The 15,081-nt window shown below is 31.7% G+C and overlaps 1 protein-coding gene across 1 annotated transcript; it reads left to right on the top strand.

Annotated features, from left to right (window-relative positions):
• The first annotated feature begins 12,565 nt into the window (after positions 1-12,565).
• Positions 12,566-14,677, top strand: LOC147073023 (uncharacterized). Its single transcript, XM_085945690.1, has one exon. The coding sequence runs from the start codon at positions 12,566-12,568 to the stop codon at positions 14,675-14,677; it is 2,112 nt and encodes a 703-aa protein (XP_085801816.1).
• The last annotated feature ends 404 nt before the right edge of the window (positions 14,678-15,081 follow it).

The raw sequence follows: 15,081 nt of genomic DNA, 5'->3' as shown, positions 1-15,081 counted from the left end.
TAGCTAATTAGAAATACACTAAATTTACAAAAAATATTGAAAAGTTCTGTATTTATTATTCTTTTGCATTATGAGATTTTTGCACAAATTGTACCTTGCCATTTCTGTCAAGCGATTCGTTAACTTCGTCGATGGTATTTTGTACTGATTTAATTTGGCAAATACTCCTGTCAAAGTCAAATTCTGGCAAATAATTATCGTTGATAAATCCAAAATTATTCATATGGTCAAATGCATTTCTCGATGGAGCAACACTAGAGGATCTTTGTCTAAAATTGTTATTGGATTCCGAATCCCCCGAAAACACAAGTGAAGATCTTCTACTAAGATTGGATGGTCGAGTATAGTTGCTAATTATATTTGGGGTTTCCTCATCGAATAGCGTTTTCTTAAGAATATCGCTGCTTCTCTTAGTATCTATATGATTAAATTCATTTGCCATAAACAGGTTTTGGCTGGGTGAGGATGTGTCACTAAATAAAGTATTTCTTAAGTTATTGATCTCTTTGTTTGAATTTCCAATATCATAGTTCTTTGCTGGCAACCCTGTAATGCTACCTTTACGCTGTTTCTGATAATTCGATAGGCTTTTTTTGGAAATAATATGTGGATTCTGAACGTGCTGGGGGGGTTGATGATGCATTGTATGATGGTTTTGTGAATTCATCGGTTGGTGATGCATTATATGCTGAGAAACCTGTTGGTGATTGGATTGCACAAAATTATTATAGGCAAATACCTGATTTTCTCTACGAACGTCCCTCTCCAATCCATCACAAAACAACGCATCATGAGGAACAGAATACCAATAAAATACCTTTTGTTTTTTCTGAGTTCGAATACACCCATTTTTATATAAAAACTCTAGGAAATCCGACCTTGGGCCCTCAAGCGTAGCATCAATACCAGGCTTAAGATTTCTTAAATCACTGAAGATACCCTCTTCAAATTTCTTTAAATTTGCGATCTGTCGACCCTCAAGCTGAAATCTATAAATTAAAATTTTTACAATGTCGGTACCTGAGATATAAAAATGATAGTTCCACAAGATGCAGTGTATTAAGTCACCATTTTTCATCTGAAACTTTTTGATTCTTTCATTATCTCTAAATTTTTTGGGGGCATTGATGAGAAAATCATAAAGCTCTGCATCTCTGAGCTCCTGGTTATAATTATGCTCCATGCTGATATTTGTAAATATAAATCTTTTAATACTTTTATTTATTTGTTTATATACATGATACATGTGTTTCAAAATCCAAATAATTGATAAGATTGATCAGCAAAATTTTTACTGAATTGACTGATGGGATTTGCACTACTCTAAAAATGGATGGGGCACTGTACCATGGCATATCAAATGGATATCCCATTCAATTAAAAATATTTATCAGCTAAATAATAAATATTTTGATCAGAAAAAATAAATAAAATTTTTAGGGGTAATAAGTAAAAATACAATTCTCGAAATATTAAAATAGTGGGTGCGACAAAACCCAAATATGTATATATTTGTATACCATGGTATATTATAGATAAGAACCTTACTATTATGCAGATTATAAAAATATACTTGTGACTAACTATTTAATGAAAAGTTTCCAAATTGGCAATCCCGTTAACACTAATATAGTAAATACTAAAGATATCAGCCTTGGAATTTTTTGTAGTTGGTACGATTAATTTAACTTTCAATAATTAAGATTAAAATAATTCGGAAAAGGAACCCATATATGAGAGATAACATTTCCACGGATTATTTTTTACTTTTTTTCAATTCATCTATGCGAACTCTTTTCTCAATGGAAAACAGCAACCTACACGCTGAAAGTATTGGTAAATACATTTCACCAAGAATTGCCGATGATTTCTTCCAGAAATTCGATATTTTTAAAAAAATCTCGATGAATGAAACTGACGAGTATTTACTTCGATTTTTTTCAATTTATTTTGAAACACCTATAGAAATTAAAGAACAGATACCGAACAAACAGGATGGTAACCCATCAGTCACCAATATAGAGGGCATTGTTCTGGATGATTATCGACAGGATAGTAATTTCAAGCAGTTTAAACTTCCAGAAAGCTTAGAGCAAGCAGGTGGATCCTGTGCCTATTATTTTTTTAAGAGCATTCTTGAAGGAATATTTGAGCCTATTAACTTTTCAGTTGTAAGTGATAAATTTAACGCATTGTATATAGCATATAAATAAACATGATTGTGATTTGGCTAGATAATCAAACCTCCTAAAAATGTATTGATCTTGCAGGAATTATATTTCAATAACCAACTAACTTTATTGATAAATGAAACTTATATTTAGGAGTAATACTACCATTGACTTTGTTAGTTCAAAATATTTTCATTTGTCTGATCAGTTGTGTACAACATATCAAATCATAAAGCAGTTTATCAATCAATAGCTTATAGCTATAGTGAAGAGATTTTTAATTTGATTTGTGATATATATTTTCCCCTTTTCCTACCCCCTTTAGTTCAAAATATTTTCACTAAGTCACAGGCCCCTCTCTAAAAGATGACTATAAACACCACAACTGAAATGAGAATTAAGAAAGAGATCAAAATGTGTATGTCCAATTCTTCGAAGGAGCTGACTGTTGATCCTTGTATAAATGGGGATTTATATACTTGGGAGGCTGAAATACGCCCAAGTAATTCGAGTGTTTACCATAATACCGTGCTAAAACTTTCAATTGTACTTCCACCTACTTATCCATATAGTCCCCCTAAAGTTACTTTTGCTACATCGATTTATCATCCAAATATTAATTCCAATGGATCAATTTGTATAAGCACATTGGGAAAAGATTGGTCCCCAGCATTAACAATCGATAAGACGCTGTATTCGATACTATCTATGCTAGACGAGCCAAATCCCATGGATCCTTTGAGAGCGGATGCCGCAGAATTGTTTTTACATGATAAAGAAACCTACTATGAAAAATGTAGAGAAGTATGTGAGTCTGCAATGTGCACCTACAAGTCAAGTAAAAAAAAGTAATAAAAATTAACTAATTTTTAAATAAATAGACAAAAAATAATAAGTTTATTTAAATCCTTATCGTTTGATGAATTTAAAAATGAATAAATTAAGGATAATGGAATACTACAGACTTTATTAAAAGACAATAGGTGTATATATTTTCTGTGGCTTGGATAAAAATTTTAATGATAATCATTTTCTTTCACTTTGTAGGTTAAAAAGCTAGCTATTGTTGATCAAAGGACTATAGATAGATATAATATTTAATCTTCATTTTCTCAACTTATTAGTAGGGTATATTTGGAATAAATGCAAGTACATCTCTAAACAGGTTGTGGACATAAGTTTATTAATTGGCGAGATATTCTCTTTATCCCTTGTTATATTCTTTTCTTTCCAATTCAACCATCTTCTCTATACCTTTATAATCTGCAATAATGATATTATTCTTTAATAGAAGTTTTTTGTACCAATCTAATGTATGTGAATTATGAGGCAGAACCTCATAATTCTTTTTCAAAAACTCATAAAGTTCATGGAGCAATTGATATAATTCCTCATTTAAATGCTTTGTTGTGACAATTTCTTCCACTTTATCCATGTTTTCCCTGATAACTAATTTCAAGCTTTGTATACTTTTTATTTTCTCTAAAAATTTTCTAATTAATCGTTTACCATTTTCATCAATTTTCCGATAGGTTTTTGCGAGAGAATATTCATCAACATTTATACAAATGTTATTGATCACAATGTCCAACAATCTTGAAGACTTTTCTGATATATGTTCATTATGAACTAAATTGATTATGTCAACGGTCTGTAGCCCATTAACACTATTAGTATATACCTTATCCCCATCGCTTATATTTCTAATGACCTTTTCCATAACTATTCTGCTCAATTCATTTTCCAGACCAGTAATTCCTACTTCCCAAAAGCAATTGAAGTATAGGAATAGGTGCTTTATAGAAGAGCTTCTCAAATAATTAGATACAGTGCAATTTAAGTCAAAATGAAGCAGATGATTAATATTGTCAGAATTATAGATGATGCTGCTTAAATTGTGACAAGAAGTAGCTGAAGGTACGGTATCACTTATGCTAATGGTTTCGCTTATTATAATATTATTGCTGATAATATAAACCCTATTCTCACTAATGATCTTTACATATACTCTATTATGGATGACCACACATGAAATATCCGTAATGTGTCTAATAGAACAATTCTCCCAGATATTTGTCCCATCCATAGCAGAGATTTCAGAATCTGCAAATGAATTCTCTGTTTCTGTAGTGGGGCGAGAGTTTGACTCATCAATATCTCGCACTTTCACAATTATTTTGTTGTAATTATACATGTGTTCTTTTCCTCTATTTGAATAGGTTAAATATCCATCTTTTTTATAGAATATTGTTCCATCTGTAGTAAAGAATAAAAGACTTGCCAGATCAGTCGATGTGGTAAATATGGTATTGTTGAATTCATCAACAATATAAGATACATTATTGTCAGAAATTAAGAAGCATGTAGAGTAGAGATGTGAACTGTTTGCTTCTGGCATTTCTATTTCCTTTTGATTATGCGTATGAAAAAAATCTGCATTGGTATCCTCAATCCTCATAAAACTACTGGACAAAATCTTTTTGTTTGATTTATATTTTTTTATAAGCACTCCGTCTTTTATCACTTCTAATTTTTTTTCAAAAAGGACAAAACAAAATCCAGATTGACGAAATTCATGCAATTGAAAACTGGAATTAAAATGCAAATGTGAGGGTACCTTTTCATACTCATAAATCAAATCACTTTCTCTAATAAATATGTTATTACTACCACTGTCGGGCACAAAATCAGATGTGTGAATTGCAATCATTGGGGGGGATTATTTAAATAAATATTATAGTATTATTGGAATGGACTGTTGGCTGGAACACAATTATACCTAGCCTAACATACCTCTCTTGTTATTTACTTAGTTCTACCCATTATTTCAGGATTAAGCGACTATTATTAATGATTTGTTATTAGCAATATTCAACTAATTATCTACAATTGTAAATACTAATTTCAAATATAAGGAAATTTAAATGATAACGTTATAAATGACTATTTTGGTTCTATTATGGATGATAATGTCAATAAAATATTTCTTTTGAAAACATATTGGAAAATGCAACACCAAATCTATTAAGCTGTCTTATTTTCAATAAAAGTGAAAGTATTCGGCATGATATAGTGTAGTACACCCTTTAACTGATACAAGTAAAAGATGTTCTGAATATACACATGGATACAATAAACAGGTCTTGTAGCTGTTGATGTGAAAATTTAAGTCTGTATGCATACATCAAACATTAGCTTCACTACATATTAAGTGTTTAATAACGCTATCTATTGATACCATGAGACAATTTTTCTCAAGTATGATTTTCAACTGATCTCATAATAGCTTAAACAAAGTCACCATTTAAAAGATTATTTGTTTTTTGGCCCATGGATTCACTTTTTGAAAATGAGCGATTGGCAAGGATAGCAAATGATTTTGAATCCCTCTTACAAATACAGATCGAAATTATTCAACATTGTAGAAATGAAGATGATATTATTAGTACGTTGAAGGTATTGCAGAACAAGAGAAAACAAAATATGGAATGCATTCGTCAAATAATTCGCAAAATATTTGATGATGTGAAAGCAATAGGCGTTAATTCCAATCCCAATGATAAAATTATAAGGAATATTGATGTACAGCCTGAAACTTTTTTAAATAGGCTTTTAGATGAAATTTTAACTGGTAAAATGGACTTAGAACGGGAAAGGGTTGATATTGCAGAATTCTTATCAACTATTTTACCAATTTCTCGGAGCTATAAAATATTGATAAATATTCCTGTGGAAACATTTACGAGTGTGAATGAAGAGGTTAAGAACAGAATACTCCTGAAACAGATGGATTATTCATTAAAACTAAAGGAATACTTAGATAGTGAGGTGATTTTAAGAAAATTTAGACGAAGTGGGAGAAACAAAGAATATTTAAAAAGAGAGATAAAACTGAAGATATTTTTAGAACAGTATTTGGAAGGCAGCAAGAAATGGTATGAGTTTTTTGAGAAAGAGAGTTCAATTGTTAATGATAATTCCTCATCTATGTTGTTAAATGCAGATATCATGGCAGCTTTCTGTTTAATAAGCTCTTCATTAATAGAAAAAAGAAATATTTTGTTGGATAAAAGGGAAATGGTAGAGAAATTTCATAGAAACAAAGAAATTTCAGAACCTATGAGAAAGCTTGTGAAACTGTTCAGAGATGAAAGGATTATCAAAGTTACCCAAGTAGATGGGGTTTTAGAGTATATTAAAAATGCATTAAATGATATCGAGGGTGATTATGAAGGGGAATTTGATCGAAGAAATGATGGTAATGGACGATCATCAGAGGGAGATCTAATGTCTCTGTTATTTTCATCCTTGAAGTTAGCAGTTATGGAACATAATTTCTGTATAGTGATCTCTTCCTTTTCTACTATCTCTATTGACAACATGACAAAGATTATGAATATTTCCCAGAATGATTTTGCAGATCAAGAAGATCCTCAGAAACTATTAATTGATTTTATTACAAAAATGGTAAATGAAAAGTACTGTTCCATAAAAATCAATCAGTGTAATTCCATGGTAAATTTAGGGGAGAAAAACTGGAATATGGAAGTTAATCAGGTGTTAGACAACATTATAAAGGCAAATCACATCATTGAAATGGAAAACATAAATAAATCAACTCTATAAGCATTATGAAGATGATTATTCTTTAGTAATTTTAAGTTTTCTATTGATTATGTGAGACAGGGTTTTACAGAATATATGGAAATGAATGATTCAGTGGTAAGTGTTTTGTTGAAACTTGAATAGAGGAAATGAATGATCCAGTATTCACTTCAATTATACGTGTCCCAGAGACTTTTAATGATCGTAGATTAAAGCATTTCAAATTCTATAAAATCGATCATAATAATGCTTAAGTTATTTAAATTTTAGCAGTTGATATCAATTTTTCAGAGTAACATAAAAGGAGACATCTTTATTAAGATATCTGTATGAATCATGCTACACAACTGATGGATAAATAGTTATTTTAGGAAGTCAAAGTACTTTTACACAACATATGGATGTATTATTCATCATGGTTATAGTGATCAACTGCTTTGCTCCAAAGTAGGTGATTTTAATAAATAATTGTTAATAGAATATGTCTTGTAATGCTTTTGTATGTCATTCTACATACAACTCTAGCTTATCAAGGCTCTTTGGGATAATCATACTATAAAGGTTTCAAATTCAATTAAGTTAAAAAACGTATTATTATTTATTCAGTAATTCCCTGTTTTTCACCCTCATGGTCTCTTCTATTCAATCTAATTTGTACAATTCAGGAGAATTGTATTTAAACACAGATACCTATCCTCCTTCTGATAACTCATGCCTGTCTTCTATTAATAGTAGTACATCTATCACCAACTTGCAGGCCAATTCTTCTGATATTTTTGCAAATTGTAAATCTGTGAGTTATTTTTCATCAGATTTCATTTCAGATTTGTTAATCTATTCTTCGAAAGAAGGAGTTGTCTATTTGGACAACGAAGAACTATTTACCACTCATAAAAATGTATATACAAGGTTTTTCCCAGTAGATTCTGCCGTATTTACAACCACTGATGTGTGTGGGCTGAGTGTTTATGATTCTCATCGGAACATCCTTCTCTACAAATATAGAACTGAGTCTTTACAAGACCATTGCTATAATAACGATAAATTTCCTATTCTGGCTAGTTTTGATGAGTTTAATATTAAACTATACGATTTGAGACAAAGGTACATGATCCAATCTATCAAAAGTCATAATACTGAAAAAATAGGTTTTATACGAGATGTAATGGTTCTATTTGATGGGAAAACAATTAAGACTGTTGATATTCGAACAGGCTGTGAATTGTCTATAAATTCACTTTGTGAACATGAAGAGTTTGGAGAATGCGGGTTCTGCCATCTTTCTAGCTCACCTGTAGAAAACATTTCAGATTTTACTGTTTCAGGAAATCATTTATATTTTTTAAATGGTGATAAACTAATTTGCAATGGCTTCAAAAAAGTATGTTCATATAAGAATATAGTAAAGGTGACACAACGATCTGAGGAATTATGTAGCAGATCGTGTAGTGATTTGGATTGGATTGCAGGAATTGTGGATGAATGCATCTGCATTGAGAACTATGAACAAATTTGGAGAATCCCGAAAAACGGAGTTGAAAAACTGGAAGCTGTACATTTTGGAGAAAATAAGAGCTATATAATTGCAGATAATGGTGTATACATGCTATCAGGAGGATTTTATTCAATTTATGAAAAAAGATGCATACTCTGATAGAATTTTTGTATATTACAAATATATCATAAATATAGGAATATCGGATATACTGCAGTTACTTAGAGGCATTTTTGTGCTTAGAAAATGATTTTTACAAAGCTAGTCCAGTGATTCTTATTACTTTAAGACGTGTTGCATCCAGCCATATACTTTGATGGTTGAATTAACCAACATTTCTAATTCTCTACAAACAAAGCCACTTCCTATAAATTATTTTATATTGCCCTATATTCAGTATTACATTCTTTCTAGAAATACAATGCTTCGAAATAGTTATTTTTTCCACTTCACTTTCTTGTTATTTTTATCCCATGAATTTGAGCGATTCCTTTGAAAATTCCATAAAGGAAAGAAAATGGTTCGATGTATACCTGCTGATTGAACAGAGTTCCACAGACAACTACGAAATTTGTTTAAAGTATGCTAAAGAAGCTATTCCAAAAATGCATCCCAAAACCATTGAAAAAACAATAGAATGTCTAAGTATTTTTGAAGTACCTTCCAGAAAATGTGCATCTAACAAGATGGATTTTTTTGAAAGAAATGCTTCTTCTGGGTTCTATGTTGATTTGATTAATCTGGGAGTAGCTTCCATTCATGACAAGGAAACATACAAACAAAATATTGTTGCGATTAAGCTAAAATTGTGTATATTTAATACACTGATTAATAATTTAGAGAAAATTGAATATCAGATTTTTGATTGGAAACAGATCAAGCTCTGTAGAAACAATTATTTAAATCTAGTTTACTTATCATATCTATTTTATGAAAAGGTAGGGAATGTGGAGAATACATTAAAATATATGATCAAGCTAGCCAATCTCAAATCCGCAATCCATTCCAATAAACAGTGTAATACCACTGCAGAAACAACCAGTTTGAATAGCATTGCTGTAGATTTGAATAAACTGTGCAAGTATGCAGTGATTTCGGAGAATTTCTATGATTTTTCATTAATTTTAAGAATCTGTGGATCTGAATCAAATGAACTGATTGAAATCGTTAGAAATTTAAACCTTGGTATTACAACCAATGCTGTGCATCCAGAAATTTCAGCCAATATTGTTTCAAAGAAAGCTGCTGTAATTCAGCTCATAAATATCTGCAAGGTAAGTTATTCAAAATATGTAGAGTTCGATGTATTTTTGAATAAGATGGATGTCAATGAATTTGAACTACTCCAGCTGATACTATCAGCAATGAGCAATGGATTGGTAAAGGGTTGGATAGATTGTGAGAAGAGAACATTTTTTTTCGATGCAATTAGTCCAAGGGAATTGTGTCCAGAAGAACTTAAATCGATGAAAGAAAAATTTGCTGGATTACAAAAAAGAGTTGATGATGTTGTGCAACTACTTAATATGAATAAATCATAACCATATCACTTTTGAAAATGTATGTGTTGGGTATAGATTTATTAAAGTGACATTTATTGTTTAGAGGAGAAGCTATCTATTTTTGCTACAAGAAATATTGCTGTTTTTTATAATAGTTCTTCTTCATATTGAATGAAGATGTGGCCTAACTATTATTTTTCAAAATTAATACAAACTATTCATTACTAAAATTGTATTGAGAGCGAGATCTCAAAGGCTATTTTATTCTAATATGTTTATTCCTCAATTGACTTTAACTCCTGCTTATGAAAGAATTTATCTAGCTCCCTCTCCTCCTGTAGAAGCTGCTCCTTCTTAGCTATATATTTTTCATGAACAATTCCTTCAATTTGACTTTGCAATTTTTTGAAAAATCTTTCCTCTGAAATATTCTTGAAATTCTTTTTTCTATAATCACTGTAGAAAATCTCATTTGTTCGTTCTTGTAAGTCCTCAAACTTCTCATATATGATTAGCTGTTGTAACGCTTTGAAATCACAGTATTCGGTTATTGGGACAAAGCCCCATGGATATTGCCTTCCTCTTCTCGATACTCCATCGATATCAAAAACATCCTCAGATGCTATTACACTCATGATTGGACTAAATAAAAACGGTTGATCACAGGTTGATATATCCATCTGAGATATAGATGGAATGATATCGCCAGAGTTCATTTCATTGACTCTGCCGTTGTCAAATATCTTTGAATTAATCTGTCGTTTATAGTTTTCTAATTCTTCACAGGTATATGTATCTGCTTTTGTGATTACAGGAATAATGTTGGTTTTTGTTGCTAATTTTCTTAGGCACTCTAATTCATTTTCTAGAATCGAGTCATTTGGAATCAGGAAGAGACAGCAGTGAATACGCTTGTCTGTAATTTTGTTGAATATCAACTGTTCCTCCTCAAAATATTCTGAATTTAACAAGGAAATATGGTCATATAACTTGTCATAGTTTGAATTGTGGAATGTGGTGATTCTGACTTTAAGTTTAATGCCATTTTCAATAATCTCACTGATAGATGTGTTTATGTCATTTGACCTTTCTGCACTGAGAATTGGTGATCCAAACAGACTATTTACAAGTGTTTTGGTGCCCAATCCTCGCCTGCCAACAACAAGAAGGTTAAAGATGAAACCCTCATGTATCCCTTTATTTCTAATTTGATTTGGGATTGAAGAAAATCCTACTTTGTCCTCTAGAATTATTTCTCCATAATTATTCACAACTGTTGGAGTATTGTTTAAATTCATGGGGCATACAAGTACTAAAAACAAACAAACAAGTTACTTTGTTTATTTTAATCAACAAATTACAAAAACTCTTCTTAATAAGTTTGTGGAAATTGTAACCTAATTACTGATTGCTCAATAGACTATAATTATGTATCGGTTGATGAAAGTAGTTCAACGTGATTACCACCAAACAAATTATATTACTGAATTTACAATAAGGAAGCTCCTAAAACAACAATACATTTGCTCGAAAAAATTTCACAGCTCCAAAACCTGAAATTAACCTTAATTTACTCAAAAAATCTATATTATATTCATAGATAGAAAAAAACAAAGGCAAGTATTCCAATTGGAAATCATAAAAGGTTTCTATGTTTTATGTATTTTTTGTAATTATACACCTTCTTTTCATCATTCTCGATCTCGGTTATTCTCCATAGTCTAAGTGTCAATTGTGGGCCTATCTGCTCCAAGATGGGCTTTGCACCACTTGGCGATCTAATTTTCTTTTCGTGGTTGTTATTATTCGTACCAATACTTTTGCTTCCGATTACAACTCTTATTACAAATCTGTACATTCTAAAATATATAAAGTCTCCTTTTACAGTAAAATTAATTACTTGATTGGAATCTATATTCAATGGAATCAAATCCATAAGACTATCAGCAACTTTCAAACCAATATCACTTTTAAAGTTATTGAGAATAAGTTGGCTCTCTGGTTTAATTTTGGATTGAATACCCAGATCGCTTCTACTTCTATAGTTAATCAATTTGTAAACAAATTGGTTGCTGCCGATATTTATAATGATATACTGTGGTCCAATATCCTCATGAACATATATATACGGAGGAATTGGAGTGCTATTGGAACTTATAGGGGTATCGATAGCGTCATTTGTCTTTTCGAAATATCCAAAATTATTTCTATCTACTTTGTATTGATTGTAAAATTCCTCATCATCTATCAATATGGCATTTGGCAGAACTTCTCCCAGCTCTTCTATGAGAAATTTTGTCTTCTTGTGGCATTTGCTCGATAGAAGAATGTACATTGGGGGATTTGAATAAAAAGTAAGAAAACTTTTTCAAATTCTATTGAATATGGACTCTCAATGGTTTTCCATAACTAATGGATTATACATTAAGATACTCCCCGAATAGCTATTTAGTACTTTCTGGAAATGTATATAGCCCCAAAAAATGCTTGATAATCTTAAAATGGCCATTTCCTCCATCAATTTTGAAGCAATATTTTACGAGATCGATAGAGTAGGAGATGATGAGTTGGACGAATCGATTACTCTATTGGAGAAGTTTCTAACCAGTGAAGTTGAGCTGTCTAAATTTATTACTACCGTAACACGCAATAAATGTATTGGTGATTCTGGAATGTACACTTGTGAATTGTGTGAGTAACAAACGAACATACTATAAGTAAACTATTAAACCACATAATTTTAATCCTTATTTTGTTTTGTTCGTTTCATCAGAATTTTTTGCCCTTTTTGTATGTCTCGCGGTTCTAAATTTGTCAATGTAGAGGCTGAATCTTCGGATGAAGAATATCACTCAGATGAATTTTCAGAGAATTTAGACAACTTTATAGACTCAGAAAATGCAGATGACTATGACACTGTTGACAAAAGCATATACAGATTGAAAACAGATGGGTATAGAAATAAGATAGAGGAGTTGGAGCGTAGATACATTGAGAATGAGGAAGTTTATACAGGCAGTGAGAGCGAAGATATTGAACGTCACAATAGGATTGCACAGTCTTCACTGTTGCCAACATCATCATCACCATTGTTGTTTTTTGTAAGATGTAAGATTGGAAAGGAAGCTGATATTGTGAATAAGGTGATTGACAAGATAAATTCCAGCAATAAGAGCACCACCACCACCATAGACAATACCGATAAATCCACAACCATGAAGAATATTTGTTCGGCTATCAGTAAGGATGGCCTGAAAGGATATATTTATGTAGAAAGCTACAAGAAGTCTGCAGTTGAGGAAGTTCTTACAGGAATAAAGAATGTGAATAGAAACAGGATTTCACATGTTCCATTCCGTGAAATGGTGGATGCCATTAATTATAAGAAAGAGCAAGTCATTAATGAGTATGGACGAATTCGAGGAGGAAAATACAAAGGGGACTTAGTTCAAATAGTTGAAGAGTATGAAAGTAGTGTAAAGGTTAAAGTTATTCCAAGATTAGGATCAACCTCAGAAAGTATTGTTAGAAAAAAGCAGAATAGTAAGCGACAGAAGATAGGCAATGATGGATCAGAAAGTTTATTTTCTATTACTACTTTCCATGCATCTCCACAAATGTTTAATCCGGAGGAATTTAGAAATGAAGTTGTGAAGAAGGATGGAGGATATTACTACAATCGAGATTTCTATAAAGATGGATTTTTGGTAAAAGTAATGCTGAAGAGTAATATTGATTTTAATACAGAGTATACCTTTGTAGAGCTAGGCAGATTTTCTGGGAAAAGCAAGGGATCCATGCTAGGAAAGCATACGAGAATAAAAGTAATAAAAGGGGATCTTACCAACCTAATTGGAGTGATAGAATCAGTGAGCGACAATTCTGTAGTGGTGTCTGATGGCCCTAAGAAATACGAGATGAATATAGACTATATACAGAAATATTATGAAGTCGGAGAAGAGGTATCCTATGATGGTGTTAATGGAATAATTGTCAAACTTAATAATGAGACATTGGTAGGCAACAACAGTATCCCAATCAATACGACTGCAATTCTTGCAATTCGTGGGTGTGAAGAAGAGGTGGTCGCTGATATTGATCGGTTACAGAAGCCTATTTTGGAGACAAAAACATTTTCAGAACCTGTCAAGCCAAGAAGAATCAAGATGGATCCACTTGTAAATAAGGCTGTTAGAATAAAGAAAGGTGAGTTCAAAGGACAGGAGGGTATCATTAGGGATATTTACAAGGGCAAATGCCGTGTTTTACTGAATACAAACAAATATGTGGGGATAAACTTAATGGATTTAACAGTAGAACGCCCGCGTAGTTATATTCCACTGTCTAACAAAGTTGAATCATATAATGGCCACAGCATAATCACACCTGGATACAAAACACCGGGATACAAAACACCAGGATATAAGACACCCTTCCATATGTCAGCATTTGGTGAAAATGCCACAACACCAGAATATGACTCCGGAATGACACCTGTATATCATACCGGCATGACGCCTGGATACCATACTGGTATGACACCTGGATACAATGACAAGATAGATAAATATGAGGAGGCAGGGACAGATTGGTTGAATAAACTTACATCGGCTTATAATGGAACTGTTATTAAGATAAAAGACAGGGAGTACATAGTAGATGACTATATTGATGGGATATTTAAGTGTAAAGGAGGTGAAATCTTTGAGAAACGAGACGTAAAGTATATTCAGCCTGAAAAATACGAAGATGCCATCATTTTGGAAGGTGTTGGTAAGGGTGAAACAGGTGCTCTGGTTTCTATCAAAAGCAATTTTGGATCAATTCGAGTAAAAAGTGGTGAAATATATGAAGTTAGACTGGAAGATATTTCAATAAAAAGGCGTTTTGAAGAAAGATTATAAAAATAAATTGGTTGATTAGGTTTATTGTTTAATAAATTGTATTGTGGAATTATGGTATTTTTATTAATATCATAAAGCCTAACTCTTTTAAAATCTTGTGCAGAAAATGATGCTTCATTACCTACAATCTAAACTACTATAGCAATTGCATATTTGTGTATTTCTACGGCTTCTATTTATTAGTTTGTTTTCTTTCAAATTTCGGCTTATTTTTAGCCCTTGAATGACAGATAATGTATTGATCACGTTTGTTAAGAGTACCCCACCAGTTACTCGTGCTTTATGTGGTATAGTGGCTTTTTTGGTATTTATAAGTGTTATTGACCTGTTAAAGCCATATCAGATGTCATATTCTTGGTACCACTTGAAAGACCTTCAAATCCACAGAATCTTCACAGCTCCTT

Source organism: Rhyacophila brunnea, unplaced genomic scaffold (genome assembly GCF_057557595.1).
Source record: "Rhyacophila brunnea isolate RB1 unplaced genomic scaffold, BYU_Rbru_1.0 scaffold_188, whole genome shotgun sequence".
Classification (NCBI taxonomy): Eukaryota; Metazoa; Arthropoda; class Insecta; order Trichoptera; family Rhyacophilidae; genus Rhyacophila; species Rhyacophila brunnea.
The sequence above is the reverse complement of the archived record's forward strand: the minus strand, read 5'-3'. Positions and strand labels throughout refer to the sequence as shown.

Excerpts from the sequence above, each read along its gene's own strand:
- LOC147073023 (XM_085945690.1), top strand. The coding sequence starts at position 12,566 with ATGTCTCGCGGTTCTAAATTTGTCAATGTAGAGGCTGAATCTTCGGAT.